This window comes from Zootoca vivipara, chromosome 6 (genome assembly GCF_965207765.1).
Source record: "Zootoca vivipara chromosome 6, rZooViv2.hap1.1, whole genome shotgun sequence".
NCBI classification, from domain to species: Eukaryota; Metazoa; Chordata; class Lepidosauria; order Squamata; family Lacertidae; genus Zootoca; species Zootoca vivipara.
This window is the reverse complement of record NC_142589.1, coordinates 40,383,953-40,405,632: the sequence shown is the minus strand read 5'-3', so window position 1 is coordinate 40,405,632 and position 21,680 is coordinate 40,383,953. Positions and strand designations below refer to the sequence as shown.

Here is a 21,680-nt window from a genome sequence, read left to right as displayed (position 1 = left end):
GCGGTGGGGGGGGAACACCTTCTCCCGCCGCCGCCTCCCGCCTGCCTCCCCCGACACTCGGCTTTCTCAGGGAACGCAAGCGGGCAGGCTAGGTGTCCCCCGCTTGCGTTCCCTGAGAAAGCCGGGCACGCTTTCTCAGCGAAGACAAGCGGGCGGGCTAGGTGTCCCCCACTTGCCTTCGCTGAGAAAGCCGGGTGCCTTCTCAGGGAACGAAAGCGGGGGACACCTAGCCCGCTTGCTTCTCCTGAGAAAGTCGCAGCGCAAAGCCGGCATGGGGTGCAGTTTCGGAGGCTTCCGAGGCTGCACCCCATGTCGGCTTTGCGCTGTGAGAAGCGGCAGTGGGAGAAGTTTCAGATCCGGGATTTCCTCCCACCCCCGCCCGACAGATCCGGGATTTACTCCCTCCCCCCACCCGACAGAGGTGCGGCGATGTGGGGGTGTTTTGCCGCCTGCCTTCCCCAAGCCAAGGGGAAGGCAGGCGGCAAAAAGCCCTGGCAATTTTTCGCTGCACGCTGGACTTTGGAGTCGGAGGTTTGTTTTTCTATGGCCACGCTTCGCAAGACGAAGCGGCGGCCATAGAAAAACTCGTCGTCTTGTGAGGCAACCTCCGATCGCAAAATCCATTCGTATAGCGAAAAATTCGTCTAACGGCATTCGTTAAGTGAGGCACCACTGTATCTGGGTTATTTGTGGGGCCTGCCTGGTGTTTTTACATGAGTAGAATGTGTCCATTTATTTAAAATGCATCTCTGGGTTATTTGTGGGGCATAGGAATTCCTTCATATTTTTTTTTCAAAATACAGTCCGCCCCCCCACAAGGTCTGAGGGACAGTGGACCGCCCCCCTGCTTAAAGTTTGCTGACCCCTGAGTTAGAGGTTATTACACTTCCCTAACAGTTTGCAAAAAAGCAAGTACTGTACAATTTTTTTTAAAAAAAACGTCTGTAAGGAATCCCACTTCTTGAAATTCTGATCCAAGCAGTGACAATGGTCATAGCAGCCTTTAAGAAAAGCCACTAGAATATTAAGTCACACCCCCCCCCCATCCCACTGTTTCTGAGATATTGCACACAGGTTTTACACGCCAAAGGAGCAGCATGCACAGAACTGCCAGTGTGTGCTGGCCTCTGTGCCACCTCTGCAAAATATGTACCAGAATGGGTCCTCATGTGCCTCTTCAGTTTGTAAGTGTCCCTGCTGGCGTAGCTGCACAAGCTGCACTGGAATGGCCGCTCTCCAGTGTGAGAGCGAATGTGGCGTTTCAACTTGCTCACCTGTAAGTTAAGAATACCAAGATGGGATTTGTACCATAAGCAGAAAGGACTTTGCAGTCATTGTCTTTTCACAAAAGAAGCAGTGCTATTTTTACCTTTTGCATTTCTTGAATTGTAAGATGAGACATACAGAAAACAAAATGGCTATGGGGCTAAAAGCTTTCTGGGAGCCAAAAAGCTGCTTATGGCTTGCCAATGTCATTTTTGATATTCCCACTTTGGGGCAACTGACCTCCCCTGCAAAACCAGAAACTGCATTTTTTTGGGGGGGGGGTAGTTCCAGGGGCACCTGTCTGTACATGTTTTGCATTTACGTGTGGGTGCCCATAACCAAACCCTTGCATAAGATGCAAGTTACCTGTGTATTTAGACACACTGAATATATGGTCAAGAAACAAACAATGTGACACAGGGTTTGTTAACTCCATATCCATTTAAAAAAAAACAAAACCTCAAATGCGGGGGTGGGATGGGGGTGGAGACAGGATAATACTGGTAGTTAAGTGGGTATGGCCTACCTACTACTACTACTGGAAAACTGGATTCAAAACATACCTCCACGCTGGCATAGTCACACATGGAACACTTGAATGGCTTCTCGTGGGTGTGTTTGTAGCGGCGATGCCGAACTAACTCGCCACTTGTCACAAAGGCCATGTCACAGTCAGGGCACTTGTGAGGACGAGTACCTGAGGGATCACAGAGGGGGAAAAATATATTTTAAAAAGTCTAAACAGATATTGGCTTCATCTGTAGGCAATATGTTTGCCTTCTTAATTTAAAGGTGCATCAAAGAATGGACAAGAAAATCTCTATTTAAAAAGACTGATGATTATTAAGTACACTTATGCCACCATGCTAAGGGCCCAAATGCTTGAAAAAGCTAAGTATGGTACATGTAGTTAAGTAAGACTTGTTTTCTATAGCACCCCAACTATAAAAAACCCAAGCCCTTCCATTCAATGACTTGGAATGTGACTTGATGCAAGGCATTTTTATTTCAAGTATGCTTCTGCTTTATTGGAAGTTGTGTTTTGAACTTTGTGGGGTGATCAAAATTATGCAGATTGGTGTTAAAAGTAATGAAGCCAGTAATTCTCAGTGTTTCAAAAGGAAGTTTCCAGCCCTCGTGGACAAAAAAAGGAAACTTCACAGTATGATATGGCCTCTAGGACAAGGACTGGTTGGGACATCTGAAATGCTCAGGTGTCCAGATTGAAAAAGAATCCAGTCTGTCACTTCAGTGTCAAATTCCTCCCCCATTCCTATGAGCCTCAACGTTCCTTCTCCAATCCCAAGCCTAGTGTTCAGTTAAGACACATTAAGATTCACCATAAAAAATCAATTCAGGTCTTTTTGCAAATACCGGTACAAGTTTTAACTAACAAAGTTCTACTCAGAGTATACCTAATGAAATTAACAGACGTAATTCAGTCACGTCTTTTAATTTCAATGGGTATTCTCCAAGGAGGTAAAAAGGTAAAGGTACCCCTGACCATTAGGTCCAGTCGTGACCGACTCTGGGGTTGCGCGCTCATCTCGCATTATTGGCCGAGGGAGCCGGCGTGTAGCTTCCAGGTCATGTGGCCAGCATGACAAAGCCGCTTCTGGCAAACCAGAGCAGCACATGGAAACGCCGTTTACCTTCCCGCTATAGCGGTTCCTATTTATCTACTTGCATTTTGACGTGCTTTCGAACTGCTAGGTTGGCAGGAGCTGGGACCAAACAACGGGAGCTCACCCCGTCACAGGGATTCGAACCCTGTGGAGAACTAACATTAAATACAGCCCTGTTTGCTTATTCAGTAGATTAAATCACAACACTTGCCTCTCATACCACAGAATCTAAAACTACTGGTGGACCAATATTAGCACAAGGATGGCTTGAGTTTGTAGCTCCCACAAACCAAGAGGCAGGTGCCAGAAAAAAGGCTTATGGGTTGGCAGCATCACCTAAACCACAGATGGGAAACTTGCCTGAAGCAGTCCCATTCTTCCATCACATTTAGAAACATTCTCCCTCGTTTTTCTTGGCTTTTTACAGTCTTTCCCCACTTTTTATATGCAGTGTCAGAAAAGCTGGAAGGGGCAGCATTTTATTTGATAAATATAAAGCTTAAAAAAAAAACGTTTTTCCTGGTCGTATGGCTTGGTGAAAGCCTGAGAATAAATTGCTAGGTTTCTGGCATCTTCAGTGTGTCTGTTTTTGTTTGTTTGCTTGTATAGTCAGAAAGGAATTGCTTTCATTAGGTTTCTAAAACATTGGATATATTTGTCTGTTGTACTTAAAAATAATAATTCACTGCATACTTATTCATGCATCATCCCATTACACCCAACAGCACTTACACCTGAATAGACTTGCCTAAGTTTAGGGACTCTAGCATGAGGTAGTCATTGTGAAAATTTAAGCACGGTACTGTAATTCTCATTCTGGATCAATTAATCCAAAACCCTTGTGTCTGGCTCCATCCATCACTGGCTCTGGCATGCAGCCTCCGATACACTAACCCTGAGGGAATGTGGCCCCCAACAGAAACAGAGGTCACCCTTTCCCTTTAAAGTACCTGTGTGAGTGTTGAGGTGATTTCTCAGCAATGTGACTGTCCGGAAAGCTCTGCCACAAAGATGGCACTTGTGCGGCCTCTCATCTGTGTGGCTTTTCATGTGACGGTCCAGGTTTGAACGGCGTGGGCAAGTGTAACTGCACAGTTCGCACTGGAATGTCTTCTTCACACCTGTCCAGAAAGCAAGCCTCTTTAGTAGTCTTAAAATAGCAACCCTTCTATATACATAAATGACCTGGAGCACCTCAGAGGCAAATCCAGTTCAAAGTCCCCACTTTGAGGCAGGATCCTCCTAATGTTTTTCTTCCACCCCACTTCCAATTTCAAGGCACCTATCCAAAGGGGACAAAGTATACCATATCATATTAAACCAGGGGATAGCATTAATAAAACCAATATAAGTTCATCAAACAAATTAATTAAGGAGGCAACTCCACAACTCTGGGTAACACTGAACTGAGGGAAAACTAGATAATTCACAACCTGAAATTCACCCATCACCCCTGTATTTGAATCTTCATGGAAGGCAATACCAGATACTTTTAAAAAGACTTGACAAAATCCCTTTCTTGATCTCAACAGGCCACAATGAGGCATCAAAGACTGTCAAGTCTCCTTGCTCTAAGATGATGATGTATTCAGGAACAGAGCAGTAATTCCTATCCAGAACAGATACTGAAGATGCCCCCCTTCCGCTCCCCAAATCCAATGTCCCATGTACCTTTCTTTTTAATTTTTGTTGGCTTAGGGGGCTTCATGTTGCCCACCACCTTCTCCGCATTGACCTCTGACAACAAGCCCTCCTGTTGCTCCTCTTCAAAGTCGTACACAGACACGTCCACATCTTTCCCCTCCTCAGTATAACGAAGTTTGCTTTTTTTGGTTTTCTTTGTCTTTTTGGCTGGGGGCTGATAGTCTGGGTCTTTCTGCCAATTAGGATCCTCCTGGGGTTGAAGTTCACCTTGCTCCAGTGTCTCCACCTCACCATTTGCACCAACTTTTACCACCTGGAAGCCTTCCGGCAAAGGGAGGGTGTGGCAGATCATAGGCTCCCCTTCCTGGAGGCCTCCTTTGGAGACCTCATTTTCGTAGGCCCCCTGAAGTTCTTCCACAGAAGTGGTAGCAACAGGTACAGACACTGGGACAGGCACCTGGACAAGTTGGAGCTCGCCCAGGTTTATAGGCTGCTCTTCCATATTCACAACTTGTAGGGTTATTATTTGCGTGTCGTCCACAGTAGCCTCAGCTTCCTGTTGCACAGTGCCATCCATGACCTCCGTCTTCATCTGAAGCAATGTTGGATCAAGCTGCTCCATCATGACCATCTGGACACTAGCATTAACTTCCTGTACCACTTCAGCCCCATCTGCCTGGTTGGGTGGCATTGGGCAAGCATCCTCCTCCTGCCCACCTTCCCGACGCCTTTGATAGGTCTTCCTTTCTTTGCCTTTAATGAAAGTTTCAGACTCTTCGCCAATAGCTTCAACTACCTCCCCTTCCATGTCAACTTCCTGTTGGAAAACAGAGGGAGATACAAAAGCTACACTTAAGCAGTTGTTTCAGCAGGTTGCAAGAAATGGGGGGACAGATTCTCACACCTTAGCAATCTGATCAGACATGAATGACACATTGCATTTGCTGAAAAAAGAAATGCTCAGAACAAAGACCCCTGGTCACAAATATTATGGATACAACTCCTTACACACTCTTGATATAGGTCTGTAATGTGAAAAAGAGAAGGAATTGTAATTCATTCTGACTCAGGATTTGGGGGACAAGATCAGGCTACAAGGATACATGCATTTTACACTTCTTACTTCCTCCTGCATCCCATGAGTCAGATACAGTATTTTGGGGCTAATGCAAAGCTGCTTCTGAATTTTTTGTCCCTCCCAAAAAGTATCAAAAAGATTGAGAGTATCTAGGGAAACCATGAAATCCCTCTGCCATTACTTTCAGCAGTAGCCATTAGTCAAAAGTGAAAGGAAAAGGCAAGTTGCTCTTGCTGCTCCTGGAAATAAATGGTCTAGGTGTGCTGTGATGTACCAAAATGGGACAGACGAGGCAGTAACTCCAAAATAAGACGTCAGAAAAGCACAACCTCCAAATATTGAATACTTTGTATTGGATCAGCCAGCTTTTGCAACCATACCCTTCTTTTCTGTGCTTCCACTAAGTGGAAGGGAAACTGGAACATGTTCAGAATGTTGTGTGGATACACACCTAAAACTGAGTGCCTGGGACACTGCCAATACAAAGTAAATGGCTGCTGTGGAAGTGTCAATAGTTCACAGGAAGAGGACAGCAAAAAGGCTGAGAACGGGGGGGGGGGGGCCAAAACAAAGAAGAGCCCACACAAATGGGGTGGTTCAGTGCCATAGCAAAAGCAAACAGAAGACAGTTGACATGTGGGGAAAGGCCCATCTGAGATCTGTTAAAGTTAAAAAAATTTAAAAAATCTTTAGCTTATTCTAACCCCAAGGGGTGGAGTACCTAAGAACATTGAATGTTTTTTCTTTTAAAAGAGAACAAAAGAAAAGTCTTTATCTGAACTGGAATTTGGAAGTCAAGGTTTAGAGTTATTTTAATAAGACTACAGTAATCCTGCAAATAAATCCACATATAGCATTCACTCTTTTACCCACACTAGTAATTTGTTGCATAATGATAACATTAAAATTAAAGGAATGAACCATTCCATTTTTCCATGAAAAAAACACAACTCTGGTGGTGCCATGAAAAAATCCCAGAGTTGAGCACTTGAAATTAATCCAGATGCAGATTTTAGGGATGAAATTACACCCATGTACTTTTTGTTACAGAATTAACACAGGATTGTCCTTCTGGGACATTTTCATACACAATGCTCCCCCATGTTCAACGTGTCACCAGCATGTTTTCTTTCTGTATACAAAAAGTGTACAGAAAGTACCTGGGACACCCACAAATTGTACTGTTTTGCTAATGGGGTGCTTTATTGTCCCACTGGCAGTAATGTATTGGGATGAAAATGTTGCATGGTTTTTTCAAACCAAATGATCCAGGGAAGCCAACTTCTAGCAACACTTTGTTTCATTTTAGGCCATTCTAGTTCCCCACAATACAGTATATTGGAATGTAGCTTGGAATAGACACCTACTGCTACTACATTTCTATCCCTCCATGGAGCTCAAGGTTGTAAACTGTATAGGACTCTTCTCCTCTCAATTTTATCTTCACCACAAACCTGCATAGTAGGTGAGGCTAAAAAACATCCTATGTTGATTAGCTCCGAGATAAAACAACTACTTTCACTGAAAGGCTACATTCACTGAAAGGCAAGTACGGTAAGTATCTTCTGGAAGCAGAGTAAAAACTTGCTATTCTGAACCACTATTTGGTAGCTGGTGTTGAAGAAGAAGAGATTATAGCTTAACTTTTGTTTTGCTTTAAATATATTAACTTGCTTAGGTGTTTAGCTCACATGCAAGACACCACTATCCTGCACAGGATACGTTAGGCCCTGGGATCTATTCCATCTCTTTGAAAGTAACAAAAGTGAGGCTGACGTAGGACGAGGATTGTCCTGATGAATATACAAGGAATAAGGAATGTTTTCTACCTTCTTCACACTTAACCTTTGGAAAATACAAACACTGCTCTTGTACATGCACTTCACATTTCCTCCAACATAATAGATACTTTTAGAGCCCATGTGATTGTTGATACTGCAGCAGCATCAAACATCTTGCAAAAATAATGATTTCAGTCAGTATAACTAAGAAATGCAAAACTGACAAAGCAATGCAAAACAAATTGACACGCAATGAATCCCACTGATTTTAAGTTACCGTATTTTTCGCTCCACAAGACACACTTTTTTCCTCCTAAAAAGTAACGGGAAATGTCTGTGCGTCTTATGGAGTGAATGTGTCTTATGGAGCAGTTTTTCCCCATTTTCTGTTGCATGAGATTTCTCAACTGTTCTTATATGTTCTTTCAATGCTGATTTCATATCTGAAGTCGGTTTTGTTCTGTAAGCTCTCATTTTTTTGCAATTCATGTTTTTCACTTTTCACCATAATCTTCATTTTTCGCAATGCAATAATTCAATATTTTATTAAACACATAGCCAAAGTAGTACAATATGAGTATAAATGCAAGTGACTTATATAGCATTGAACATGACAGGTTGAAGGTATGAAAAAAATGTACTCCCTTGGGATACAGAATATACAAGCTGCTGTTACTCAGGTAAGAATTTGTGCTTCTTTTTGAGGAGGGTGTGATTCAGAATATTTTTGTTCTTGTTTTCCTACTCTAATAAACTAGGTGCGTCTTATGGTCAGGTGTGTCTTATGGAGCGAAAAATACGGTAGTTTCCTGTTTTGTGCCAGCAGCTGTCTGAGTATCTCAGTATTACATCCGCCTGCATGACAGTTAGCAGTGAGATTCATTGCATGTGCTTAATTAGCTCTCCTGTCTCCCTGCCCAGAAGCTGACCACATGATTTGCAGTGTGGGTGGGTTGCTTTGCTTGTCAACACTGAGACAGCCTTACATTTCTTGCCTAAACTTCCCCACAAAATAAATCATTCCATATCCTAGCAGGTTAGCTAATGTGTCTTCATAGGGGGAAAGAGGGGGGGAAATCCAGAAATCAAAAGATCAGAAAAAGAGAATATTTGGTTAATTTGATGCTCTAAAAGTCACCTGTATAGGACAAAGTTTTGAGACAACCAAATGACACACTTTCTGATCAACCACATCATGCCTGTTGTGCGCGCGCACACACCAAAAGGAACAGCAGCATTGATGGAAAGGCCACGACATACTGTTCTTCAACAAGCACCACAGCATTTAATTTGAGCATCAGTAAGTGGAAGCATGTGCAATTTGGGCTTCTACAGTTGTGAGGCTTTATAGGAGAACCAGCCCACTTAGAATTTGCATAAAGGCAATTGCCACTTTAGTGTAGTAATTACATTTATGAACCACAAAATAGCTTTTACCCTTTTAATCCAAAATTAGTGAATTATTATGCATCTTTCTAAATGTTCTTCCTTTCCTTACCCTCCAACTTGTCTGTCTTAATAATTTTTGCATAGCACTTAGCACAATTTTAAGCACTTAAAAAAAAATGCCATCAACTGTTCTGGAGACATTCTGAAACATTTTTCTGTTTTTAAAACCATGGCAGAAGAGAAAAGTCTGAATGCCTGCAGTGCATGCTGTCAGTTTTTAATTTGCCTCCAAATGAATTTTAGAGTTCATTTGGATTGGCTCGCCCTGCGCACCTGCAGCAGAAACCCATGTTTCCAGCCTTGGCCATTGCAGAACACACCTACTCAAGTCCTGCTCTGCATCTCTGATTAATACAGTATTTACAGTGGAGTCACGGCAAGTTGCTAAGAATAACCTGTAAGGTTTAACTGTCTTTTACAACTTGAGAAACTGGGTTGGAACACTGAACCAATTAACAGGTTGGTTAGCTGATTAAAAACTATTTGAATAACTAAACTGGTACTTCCTATTTTAAAGTCTGCATATTCCCCCCCCCAAAAAAAAGATTGCTGTTTTTAAAGCACTTTTATATACTGCTTTCAGGTTGGTTGGTTGGTTTTTAAAGCAATAGCAATAGTGGTATATAAAGTTCATGAAAAACATTATTATAAATTATAAAAATAACAGGTGACAACAAGCACTATCTTTAAATAAATAATAATAATAATAATAATAATAATAATAATAATAATATTTCAAGTAGTCTACCTTCCACTCTGGGCGATTTCCAACAAAATAAAGGAACACATTAAAAGCTTCTTGAAACAGGGCTGCCTTCAGATGCCAGAAATATGAGGGATTGTCTCTACTAAAAGATGTCTGCTAAAATATAGGAAGGCATGATATTTTCAAAAGTGTAGTATTTTTCTTCAGAGCTATTGTTCTTACTAGTATACAGATGTTAAAAAACCATACACACCAATCTTAACATTTATTTAAGGAACTTGACAGCTTCAATGAAAAACCCCCTCAATGGGACAGTTGCATCACAGTGGGGGGAGTTCAAACAAGGCTCTGGATCCACAGAATACACTCAAGTCCTTGATGCTACACAATGGTCTAGAGAAAGCAATTTATTTAATCAAAATGCAATTGCGATCACTCCTATCTGTTGACTACAACATAACTGGCATCAAAATCTGCCTCAGCCTGTATTTTCCTTAACATGGTAAAAAAAGAAAATTCCACATGCTTACTTTCTCTGCCTGAACAGCCATGTTCAAGGGAAAGTTTTGTATGTTACGCTGCTGTTTTGAAATGATGGTATCATGCATGACATTAAGTGGTTAACCTGTCCTAAAGCTTCACAACAAACATGTTTTTGCTCCAAAGAGGCAGACAGTAATGAGACTTTACTAACAACTATACTGCAACAACAAAGTGAGTGTTAGATAGAACATATTGATCATTACTAAAGCCATTCCCTAAATACAGAAAAAGAAATAAAACTCAGGTTATAGTTATCCTAAAAATGTTAATACTGGTTTTTTCTAAAAGCAGCACCCTATGCCTTGAGCTAAATTTCCAACATTTATTTCCAAGTAGTTAGTATTAAAAGGGGAAATATTCCGCATCAATGGAAGAAACTTCTCCAAAAAGTTCTGTTACCTTTTTAAAAGATTCAACTTGAAGATAATGATTCACAATAGAGAATAGTCACCTAGGTGGTTTTCAGTAAAGTTAGCCAAATTCATGGAAACACCTATCATGAAAGCTAAGTCGAATCATATTATTCAGGGGCAGTAAATCTCTAAACACCAATTGCTACAGGGGAGAGCTGTTGCCTTTAATCAAGTTTTCAGGCTTCAATTTTAGTTGAAAACTTTTGTAAGTAAGATGCTGGACTAGATAGACGATTAATTAGATCCAGGAAGGCTTACAAGTTAAGCATCACAAGGGTGAATAAGGCATTTTTTGACCGTTGCTAGGTCAAATGCTGATTTTAAGAATTCTGCCAAGGCTATTTTAGAAATGCTTATGAGTAACTCATTTCACTCCAGAGACAGCTTCCGAAAAACCTGCGAGTCATTTAATCAAACCCAAGAATTGAATGTACAATAATCTTTTAGAGGGCAGTAAATTCAGTTCACCAGGAAAAACAGTGCCTAACTAATAGCAGACATGCCCACTGAAGCTTACAAGATTCTCAACTAATTAAGAATTTATACCTATTTTTTCTTAATCACATGCTGCAGATATATTCAGGATTTCAGTCAATTTAGATCTGTGTCATATATCTTCATGTTATTCCACAGCTGTACATATGAACTGTCCCTGGTTTTCAGTGATAAATGTACAAACATTTATAATCCTTACTCACACAAAGCTGGTGAGCACCCGTCATTTTGACACTGGCATCAGAAGACTTAATGTTAAAAGAGGTTAATCTCACTTGTTTAAAGTTGTTGTTGTCTTAATGAAACATTCCAGTAAGTGACTAAGATCCCAAGCTTGTATGAAAGCTTTAAAATAAAGTATGCAAATGTGTAAGCTTTCAGTTGATGTTTAAGTCATTTTACACACATGTAAGAACTCAATATACTGTAGACCAGAGTTGGAAAATTTCTGAGTATCCAGCATGTATATTTCCCCACTAGCCCATGTTTAGCTTAGCTTGCAGTAAATTGTGCCCCAAAGTCTTATTCCAACTGATCAGGAATATCAGAGCGCTCCTCTTCCACAAAAACCCTGCCCTAGAAGCTTTCACTAATGTGGTTTCTTTGCTTCTGAAGAAGCAGGGAGTACTGGAGTGCTTTCAAAAAGCAGCTCTACTCAGCTATGCCTCCTCCAATCCCAGATCCCCTACTCCTCTATTTTAAAGAGAGTTTTGAAAAGGATCGTACAGTAGCAGTCAACCATGGCCAAAGGCAAAATCAGTGTTTGTCTCTCACGATCTTTCTGTCAAGAGCTGGAGAATACATCAGGTGCCATTAGGAGCAACCCTTTTGATATGAATGTTCCTTCTTGACACTGGGGAATCAACAAGGTATCAAGGTGACCCACCATTGGGATTAATCAGAGAATATGCAGAAAAAAGATGTTTCCCAACACTTGCTTATGAATCCATCTTCTGGGTTAAGTGGAGGGTGAGAGAGAGAAAAGATCTCAACCCCTCAACATTTGCCTTTTCTAAACTGGATTCCTCTGGCTAACGCCTTGTTTCACTTTCTAGCCAATGCAAAGAAAATCCCTTTAGCTTTAGTTTGCAAGATTGTCTGCTTGCAAGAAACCAACACAAAGATCTATGAACGCAGAACAAAACTGTTAAGTTCCAGGGAGCTTGAAAGCAATAGAGTACACACAGAGACACACATACCGTACATACAATAGGTATGGTGAACCTTTGGCCCTCCGGATGTTGCCGGACTACAACTCCCATCAGCCCCAAGAAGGTCAGGGATGAAAAAAATTGTAGTCCAGAAACATCATAGCTTCCATATCTAGTTTTCCCCCAGGAGCTTATGCATAAAAGCATAAAATGCTGTACATGAGATGCTGTTTAAGCCATTTGACAGCAAGCAATGGAGAAGGTCTATTTGGATAACACAGAGATAAATTTCCTCTTTCTTGATAAGTAAGAGGTTTCCAAGACTGTATCTAGAGGGAAAGCTATTCCACCGCAGTGAGATTCAAAAGGGTTACCTTGTTTAAGTGGAACCATTTTCACTGAAGTATTCATACATCAATTGTAGAGCAATTGCTTTGCATGTATAAAGATTTAGGCTCAATCTTTGTCATCTCTAGTTAAGAGGAACCAGGTGGCTAGTGATGAGACAGATTCCTGCCTGAGACCCTGAAGAACTGCTGCCAATCTGAGAATACAATACTAGGCTAATCTGACTTTATACAGTATAAGGCAACTTTCCATGTTCTTGACAACAGAGTCTATGCATGTCAATTCAGAACTAAGTTCCACTAAGTTCAAAACAGTTAACCCCCAGCTAAGTGGTTATAGGATTGAATCAAGAGGACTTGAAATTCATTTTAAAATACAAAGGTGGAGTGAACTCTAAAAATCCTGAGTTCTATACTACATCTTACAAAGGCCACCACATTTTGTAACTACAGCTATGCTAATAAAATAGGCTGATTGAAGCTACTCCAGGGTTCTTATTTTACATATTTAAAGGTAAAGGGACCCCTGACTGTTAAGTCCAGTCGCAGACTCTGGGGTTGTAACGCTCATCTCGCTTTACTGGCCGAGGGAGCTGGTGTACAGCTTCTGGGTCATGTGGCCAGCATGACTAAGCTGCTTTTGGTGAACCAGAGCAGCACACGGAAATGCCGTTTACCTTCCCGCCAGAGAGGTATCTCTCTACTTGCACTTGACATGCTTTCGAATTGCTAGGTTGGCAGGAGCAGGGACCGAGCAACGGGAGCTCACCCCTTCGCAAGGATTCGAACTGCTGACCTTCTAATTGGCAAGCCCTAGGCTCTGTGGTTTAGACCTTTTTTACATATTTATCTGAGTCCAGTATCACCTCTGAATGTACAAACTGGAACTTATTTATATGTAGCGGCACAGTAGGGAAAGTGAAATTTACAAAACAAATGAATTCCACCAGGTACAAGAATTCACATTAAATGTGACCTTAAGTTTTGAAAATAAAGTCAGGTTCCCTAGCTATGAAGCAGATCCCCAAACTGTTGCCCATTGGCTCAACCATTCAGAATATTTCATAAAACACACCAAGTTTTGTCGGAAGTAGCAAGGGTACATTTAATCCTTAGCTACTGCTTAGTACTGCTGAGAATTCAACAACTGCAACATTAGAATCAACTGAAACATTCAGATCTAAAACCAAGGTGAATGCCTCAATATGCCAGGAGATTTCTGGAAGTTTTACAGCTATATGAGAGTTCAACATGGGTGGAGATAAAAAGATAAGTAGAAGCAGTTTGTTGGCATAGTGTAGATGGAGGTGGTGCATAACAACAGGCTCAGAAGACCAGGCTATTAGAGGAAGAATGTATCTGATACTGGGGAAAATTTGCTAAGATTTAATCGTAAGAACATAAGAAGATGCTGCTGGATCAGGCCAATGGCTCATCTAGTCCACCATCCTGTTCTCACAACGACTAACCAGATGCCTGTGGGGAACTTGCAAGTAGGAAATGAGCGCTGCCGCCAGTATCAGCCAACTCTAACGCCATCAGATTAGCATGAATATGTAAGAGTAGCCTTGATTAAATTACTCCCCACCTCTCAAATTCAATTGTTCCCTTGCACCACTTTGTACAGTACACTACTTGCCCAAAGCCTGCAAAAGAACAAGTTAAGGAGCACACAAGGTCCACCTGTTTTCATGGTAGGAAAGTTTGAAAAAAGTAAACCAAGAAACAGAATGTAACCCATAAAACAGCTTACTGTGGTTATTTAGAGATGACTCATTTGCATTAGAAAGTGACAGACGAATGACAAATGGGCAAGACTTTAGAACTGTGTTTTAAAATATATGTGGGTGAGGGATACTAGTTTGGAACACGCTTTTATGTTTAAATGACTACTCAGACAATCACTACAATATTGGGAGCCCAATAGAATATTTCTTTTGGAAATCAAGCAGAATTCGAACTATTACAGCAAAACAGCAACGATGGCCACTGATAACATAGAAGCATTAGCTACATCAAGATGCTGCACCACTATGGGCTAGCATAATATAATTATAGTAGCATGGGTCTATTATTTCACTTAAATCTCCCCTCATGGACCAACTCATTCTGTAAAGCACATGTAACTGTAAATAAATGGTCAGAATAAAAGCTGGTTAGCTATGACCAATACCCCTCCTCTCTCCATTTTAGAAGGCAGTTCACTAATGTGATGCAATTATGACTGATCTGTCAAGATTACAGAGGATGGCTTGTTGGGCAACTTGCTATCACTCACCCTATAACCTACTTTGGAGAAATACATCTAACAGGCCCACCAATTTCACACTAGCAACCTCAACCATGTTCTCAACTGCTCAGATTAAATTGACAGCATATATTCAGAGCAATATATTTTAAAGCAAGGCATATAAAGTAATATGCAAATTTCTGGTATATCCCCTTTGTGAAAGAGTTCTTTTCTTAAAATAAAACCGCAGGAGAACCTTCAGAAAGATAGAGTGAAAGTAGTAATAGATTTCTCTCTTTCAGGGCTGGGAGGGCCCCCTCCCCCAAACCTTATTGGATTTTACGGCATGAGGATGTGTAAAGGAAGATCTCTACAACCTCCGGAATTGCGTGGCCCAATTTTCTGGAAATTTTAGAGGGCTTTCCCTTAAAGTATTACTCCCCCCCTTTAAGAATACAGTAGTATCTGCACAAAGATAATCGGGACTAGGTGGTAGCGTCGAGGCCGAAGTCATGAGTGAGATCGTGAAGACTCCCCCCTTCCTTGACACCATCCTAACTTTACGAAAGGACCTTCCCCGGTAAAGGTGAAAAGGGGAGCCCCGCGTGAGCTCCTTCTCGGTTCCAGGCCGGGCGGGCGGGCAAGGCGAGCGAGCTCGGGCGTCCCCGCCTGGCGCTCTCCCGCGCTGCATGGCGCTGCAGCTCAGCCTGCCTTGCAAGAGGGAGCTCGAGTCCCGATCTTGAGCTCGCAGCGCCTCTCACTCCGCAGCGCGCACAGCGAGGCGGCGGCCGGCGGGAGCAGGCGGGCAGGGACGGGCAGCGCGGACACGCAGGACCATCGGGGGAAAAGGACGCGGACGGAGGAGGCCGGGGACGGTCAGCTGGGACGGGACGAGGACGTCCGGGCATGGGGAGGAGGGAGAGAAAAGCAGAAGCGGAGACGGGCGGGAATCGACGCGGGGCGGAGGCGACCGGGCGGAACGAGAAGCGAGCCAGAAGAGGCGGGAGGTGGCAGGATTAGGCCGCAGGTTAATGGGGGCGGCTCGGGAGGAGCTGGGAAAGCTGGGGGGGGGGGTTAGAGGAAGCCAAATCGACTCGGCCAGGATCAAGGCAGGCGGGTGGGTGTTTTGAACATAGGTTTTTGGCGGGGACAGGAACGCCCGGGGTTAGTCGTTTCCATAATGGCGGACGAGTTAAATAAAAACCGAGTCACTCCAGCAGGCCGTGGTTGGCGGGGGCCGAGAGGGTGAGGCGGCGGCGGGCTGGGCAAGGCCGAGCAAAGCTGCCGCGCCTCTGTCTATTTATCCAGGCCCGGCCTGGTTCCGGCAGAGGCGCTGCACTGGGAGGCCGATGGGCGGCAGTACCAGGCCGGCATCAGGGCGATGGGGACGGTAGAGGGAGACAAAGCCCCGCTCCCCATCGGCGGCGCCGCGGCGGGTCCCAGCCCGAGCCCCATCGTGACACCTAGAGGCCGGAGAAAGCGACTGCAAACCCCCCGCGCTGCTTACCTGTCCCGGAGGCGCCTCCGGGCCGCCTCTGCTGCCCCGGGCCCCGCCCCGCTCGGGCCCTGCGGAGCTCCTACTGCTGCTGCCCCGCCGCTAGCGGCCGCCGCCAGCGCCCAGCACCAGCTCGCGGTTTAATCGTTCCACAGTCGCCTCGGACACAAAATGGCGGCCGAGACGAACAGTGCGCCTGCGCCAGCCCGGCAGCCGCGGCCGCCGAAGCCGAGCGAAGGGAGGAGGGAGCGGGAGAAGCGGCCGCGCGGAGCACCATGGGAGGAGGCGCTGGGCGCCAACTTCAAATAGAGGACCTAGAAGGGCTGCGGCGGACGTGAGGGCGGGTGGCGCTGTGACGTCACGCGCGGTCTGGGCCGAGGGTGCAGAGCACTTGCACGTTGCAAGCGCGGGCAAAGGGATTGGTTCCGCGGTGTGGCGCCCTCTTGAGGTGACGCTGCTGCCACCTGCCGAGAAAGGAAAATCTCTGGCAACGGGCGGGGGTGTCACGGGCGTCGTGTTGGTATAATCACGAGCAAATTGGTGCAAACGTGTCCAGAACCAAAATAGGAGAGCTAGGATATGTAAGTTAACTGCAACTTGTCAGAGGCAGTTTGTGATTGCACACCTTTGCATCAAAATAGAGGTGCCACTTATTTTTATATTGGGATCAAACTTTTAACAATCCCCTAGTTGGCAGAAATTAAACAGGCAAAGCTGCCACCTGTCAGTGTATATCTGGTGAAAAGTACTGCTATCCTTTTTAATTTGATGCACAGCCATTAAAGCCCTGATACCCAAAGAGACAGGTGGTGGTGGTGGGATCTACAATCTTTTAACTCTTTTAAAATTTTAAAGATCTACAATCTTTAAAAATCATGGGGATGTTTGCTTTTCAAGTCTCATTTGTCTTATTTGAAAGGCACAGTAATCAGGTAAATTGACCCTAACCCACAAAGGGAAAGGATCACAACAGGTGGGTTGGTGTCCTTTCAAAGTCCATATGGTAGTTGTTAGGATATGAACATGGAAAACTAACTGCAACCCACCCTGATTCCTAGTGAAGGATTCCCCCCCCAAAAAAATATCTAAGAGGAGAGCAGTTTGTAGTTGAAAGTGACTATCAGAAATTCAACAGAAAACATATTAAAGGGATTTGCTTGTTGTGTCCCATTCCACATTCAGGCGGTTTAGATTTTACCTTTAAAATGGTGCTTGGTTTCTAAAATGGGAAGTAGCTCTATCTAGAACCCCCTTACCTGTCTTTATGGAGCCAGTGGATTATAGTTATTCAGGGTGTTCATTGCTGCATATGTAACATGAATGTAATGACTATATGTTTGGTGGTTGTTTTTAAACACATTACTTCTACCTTAATAATATTTATATACCCCCCTCACCACAAAATATCCTCTATATATCTCTAATCCCTATTCTTTAATTAATCCTAGTTCTTTAATTGGGGCTGTGGTAATTTTTGTGGCCTTCCAGCAGAAGGTGCCATCTTGAAGGGAAACAGTTTTCTACAAAAAAACAGCTCCTAGAAGAAATCAACTTTATTATTTTATTTTTATTAATTACATTTATATACCACCTTTCTCTTCCAAGAATCTCAAGGTGGTCTACATGGTTCTTCTTCCCATTTCATCCTAACAAAAACCCTGTGAGGTAGGTTAGGCTGAGAGGCAGTGACTGGCCCTAGGTCACCAGTGAGCTTCATGGCTTTCACTATGCATTTGTCACCTGCCTTCCTCCCTTGGCAAAAAGAGGGTGACTATGTCTGGGTCCAACCCTTTATCTCCAGTTCCAGGGCAACCATCAGGGTCCCAACATCACCGATACCTGCCCTGAGTTCCCCTTTATTTTTTTGTGGGCCAACACAACCACAATTCCCACAACACCCCTGACGAAGTGCTGTTATAAGGTATTGAGGGAAATTAACATGGTAGCTAGTCCCTGCCATTTAGCATTGCTGAAAGCATCACTGTTGCTGCTGCCAACCATTTCTGACAGGTATGCCTGCCAGGGCATATTGACCGGGGGGGGGGGGGGGCACCAGAATGAACAATGCATAGGACCACCCCTACCTGGGGCTGGCCCTTTCCAGTTTCCTCTCAAGAGAGAGCTTCAGGGAAATCTCCCCACTTCCATCTGCTTTCACCAGTTAAAAAACAGCTAGGGAAAGATTTAATGCTGAGTATAGGCAGTGATCCTCCATAATCCTGGCGGCCAAGAAATCCCCAAACATCTATTTCTGGATTTGCTGGATGGCCATTTTACTCTTGGTGGACCTCATGGGAAGCATGACTCAATTCTTCCCACTAGAAAACCAGGACAGCAGCAATGATAGATGTTGGAAATCGTTTGCCTTCTATGAATGGTCTCAAACTTTGCAGGTGCCTGTGGGTACTTTAACAATCCCCTAGTTAACAGGGTAGCAATGTTAACAGAATATGTGCTCTCACTCTCAAAAGGTATTTTATTCTTTGTATTGGAGAGACAGGTACAGCTGAACATATGCAGCTTACACTGATTTCTCCTACATGATCACAACTTTATGTGGGCAGTGGGTAAATAAATGGAGAGCAGAGAAAACCCACTGCAAAAAGATGTTTTTAAGCCCTCCATTTTGCTTATTGGGCTCTGGGAAGGTTACATGAGGGCCCTGGGCCTTGCACATCCTTCCCAGAGGACAGTTAAGTGAGGGCAAGGCTGCAATAGACAGGTAGGTTACAGGTAGGTAACTGTGTTGGTCTGACGTAGTCAAAACAAAATTAAAAATCCTTCCAGTAGCACCTTAGAGACCAACTAAGCTTGTCATAGGTATGAGCTTTCGTGTGCATTGCACACAGGTATCTGAAGAAGTGTGCATGCACACGAAAGCTCATACCTATGACAAACTTAGTTGGTCTTTAAGGTGCTACTCGAAGGATTTTTTTATTTTGTTTTGATAGACAGGTAGGGATGGTCATGGGGAGAGCAGTTCCAGAGGTTCCTGGCTTTACGTTATTTTACATTTGCACCTGGACCCCTGAAACCAAACCGTCATATAAGCTGCGGTTACCTCTACACAATCACAGGAACGTCAACCTGAAGTGGTATAGTCCAGACACTAGGCCTAATTCAAAAGTTATGCATTTCATCTCAGTGGCAGGCTAGGGAAGCAGCTTAGGGTACTTTCAATACATTTTAGCAAAGTAACCATGTGGAAACAAAACCCAGGGATGTGCCAACAATAAACTCCAACGAAACAATGATACAGGGCAAATATCTGGGTTTTTCACAGAAGTGAAATATTCCTCATTAGGGAGAGGGAGTCTGGGGCCCTCCAGGTGTTGATAGATGGCTAAATGCCCTCTGTCCCAGTCAGTACGGCCAATGGTCAAAAACTATGATAGTCCAGCAACCTCTGGAAGTAGACAGGTTCCCCATCTCTATGCTAAAGGGATCCATTCAAGCTGGGGGTCTCAAGACACATCATTTTGATGTCACAAGCCAAGGAAGAATTTAGGAACAACCTTGGTTTTAATTTACATCCATAGATCCTGGGGCTTTCCTCAATAAAGAGCTCATTTTGCCCAGTGACTCTAGGTTAAGGCGGACATGTTTATGCTAGTTTCTGGGTGTAGGAGCTTTTTGGAGTCACAACTGGCTGTATTGAACTTGGGCTTACTTTTGACTAAAAATATGTAGGATTGCACTGTTAATATCTTTAAGATTGTTAATTTGGCAGCTTGCTTTTGCTGCTGTATTGATTTATATCCATCTATGGACGCGGGTGGTGCTGTGGTCTAAACCACAGAGCCTAGGGCTGATCGGAAGGTCAGTGGTTTGAATCCCCACGACGGGTTAAGCTCCTATTGTTCAGTCCCAGCTCCTACCCACCTAGCAGTTCAAAAGCACATCAAGTGCAAGTAGATAAATGGGTACCACTCCGGCGGGAAGGTAAACGGCGTTTCCGTGTGCTGCTCTGGTTCGCCAGAAGCGGCTTAGTCATGCTGACCACATGACCCAGAAGCTGTACGCCGGCTCCCTCGGCCTAGAGAGAGAAATGAGCGCCACAACCCCAGAGTCGTCCGCAACTGGACCTAATGGTCAGGGGTACCTTTACCATTTTTATCTATAATATTCAGAGAACTGTATTTAACAAGGCAGGGTATGAATATTGAGAATCGATGAATAATGGTTTCCATTTCTGTTTTCTGTACTGTAGGAAGGACAAGGATGACTTGTTGCCTGTGGTCTTCAGTGTTCCCCTTTTACTTCTGGAAAGAAGCTCAGTCCACCTTCCTTTTTATTTCACCACCTGTAAAACCACTGAAAAGCCTCAATGCTGTACTTTGTTGACTTGAGTCACCTAAGGCGTTTTTGACCCCTTGAGGTTTCACAACACCTCGCTCCTTCCCAGTTTGGTAAGGGGAAACTCCACAGTAGCAGTCACAAAATGACGTACACCAAACTCACTTGCTCAAACTTCTTTTTATTTCAGGCTTAAAGTCAAAATTAGCGAAACCTCTTGATAATTACATTATATATATTTATATATCTATGTAGATATACAGATAAAATTATAGAGATTTTATAGAAAAGACTTTTGTCTGCAACACCCCCCCCCCAATGTGTAAATAAAAATAATAAAATAGCCAAAGAAGTGGCAGCGTTTGTCTACCCATGTTGCTTCCATCTGCCAAAGCACCACTGTTAAAAACAATCTGTCCTTTCTTCCTCCTTCACTGGGAGGTGGGAAACTCCCTCCTGTAACTGTTGTGCACTTTCTTTCCCCCCACCTCTCAGAACTGAGAGAGGAGTTTGCAGCTCCTCAGTAGCAGAATATACCTGGTCCCAATTTCCTGCAGTATTCACAGCCCCAGAGGGTGGATGACATGGGCAAGCTAAGAACAAGTTGAACACTAAGTGGGACTTCAAGAACACACAAAAATTCTTCCAAGTTTGTCTCAAATGGGAGATGGCTTTAGCAACTGAGTCTGCCATGGCCATAATGCTCAGCTGCTGTTTTTCTCCAAAACGTGGCATGTTGATCCTGGCGAATGGCAGAGAGCCATACTCAATCCCTCAGCCCAGTGGGCTCCTGTAGGAAAAAAACAAGCGAATCTCTCAGTGTCTTGTACTCATGTTAGTTCCATGAGTGAAGCAGCCGTTGGGGCTAGGAAAAGGCATCCTCCACATAAGACAGCGTGTGAGTGATGCTAATACTGCAGTGTGTGCATGCGCTTAGGGGCAAAGAGCTGCCCAGTCTATGGCACACTAGTCTGAGCCCAGTCTGTGTGACTTGGTTGAAGTTCTGTGGCATGCAAAGTCTGGGTCCCAAAAGGATCTGGCTGGTAGGTTTGCGTGGCACCCTTTAGAACGCAGTGCTGGCCATGCTTCCCGGGGCAAAGATTCGGGGCAAACTGTCAAGAGACTCTTCTAGACGTCGATGAGCAGATTTCCCATCTTCTC

At 43.8% G+C, this 21,680-nt stretch overlaps 2 protein-coding genes and 1 long non-coding RNA gene across 19 annotated transcripts in view; 1 reads left to right on the top strand and 2 right to left on the bottom strand.

Moving 5' to 3' along the window:
* Positions 1-16,406, bottom strand: part of CTCF (CCCTC-binding factor) — a 23,465-nt gene extending 7,059 nt beyond the window's left edge. For both annotated transcript variants that reach the window (XM_035119716.3, XM_088671023.1), the window contains exons 1-5: positions 16,236-16,406; positions 4,563-5,352; positions 3,842-4,012; positions 1,830-1,963; positions 1,154-1,274 (exon numbers count right to left, since the gene is read on the bottom strand). In XM_035119716.3, the coding sequence (XP_034975607.1) occupies positions 1,154-1,274; positions 1,830-1,963; positions 3,842-4,012; positions 4,563-5,343 (1,207 nt within the window). In that variant the 5' untranslated portion in view covers positions 5,344-5,352; positions 16,236-16,406. The remainder of the gene's footprint in view (positions 1-1,153; positions 1,275-1,829; positions 1,964-3,841; positions 4,013-4,562; positions 5,353-16,235) is intronic.
* LOC148685312 (uncharacterized) lies at positions 15,439-20,831 on the top strand. The gene is made up of 2 exons (XR_015950315.1): positions 15,439-15,603; positions 20,434-20,831. It is a non-coding gene; the product is annotated as an uncharacterized LOC148685312 (long non-coding RNA).
* Positions 20,681-21,680, bottom strand: part of RIPOR1 (RHO family interacting cell polarization regulator 1) — a 103,429-nt gene continuing 102,429 nt past the window's right edge. For all 16 annotated transcript variants that reach the window (XM_088671019.1, XM_035119712.3, XM_088671018.1 and 13 more), the window contains one exon: positions 20,681-21,680. Coding sequence is in view for 10 of the 16 variants with exons in the window: in XM_035119712.3 (XP_034975603.3) it covers positions 21,583-21,680 (98 nt within the window). In the remaining 6 variants the exon portion in view is untranslated.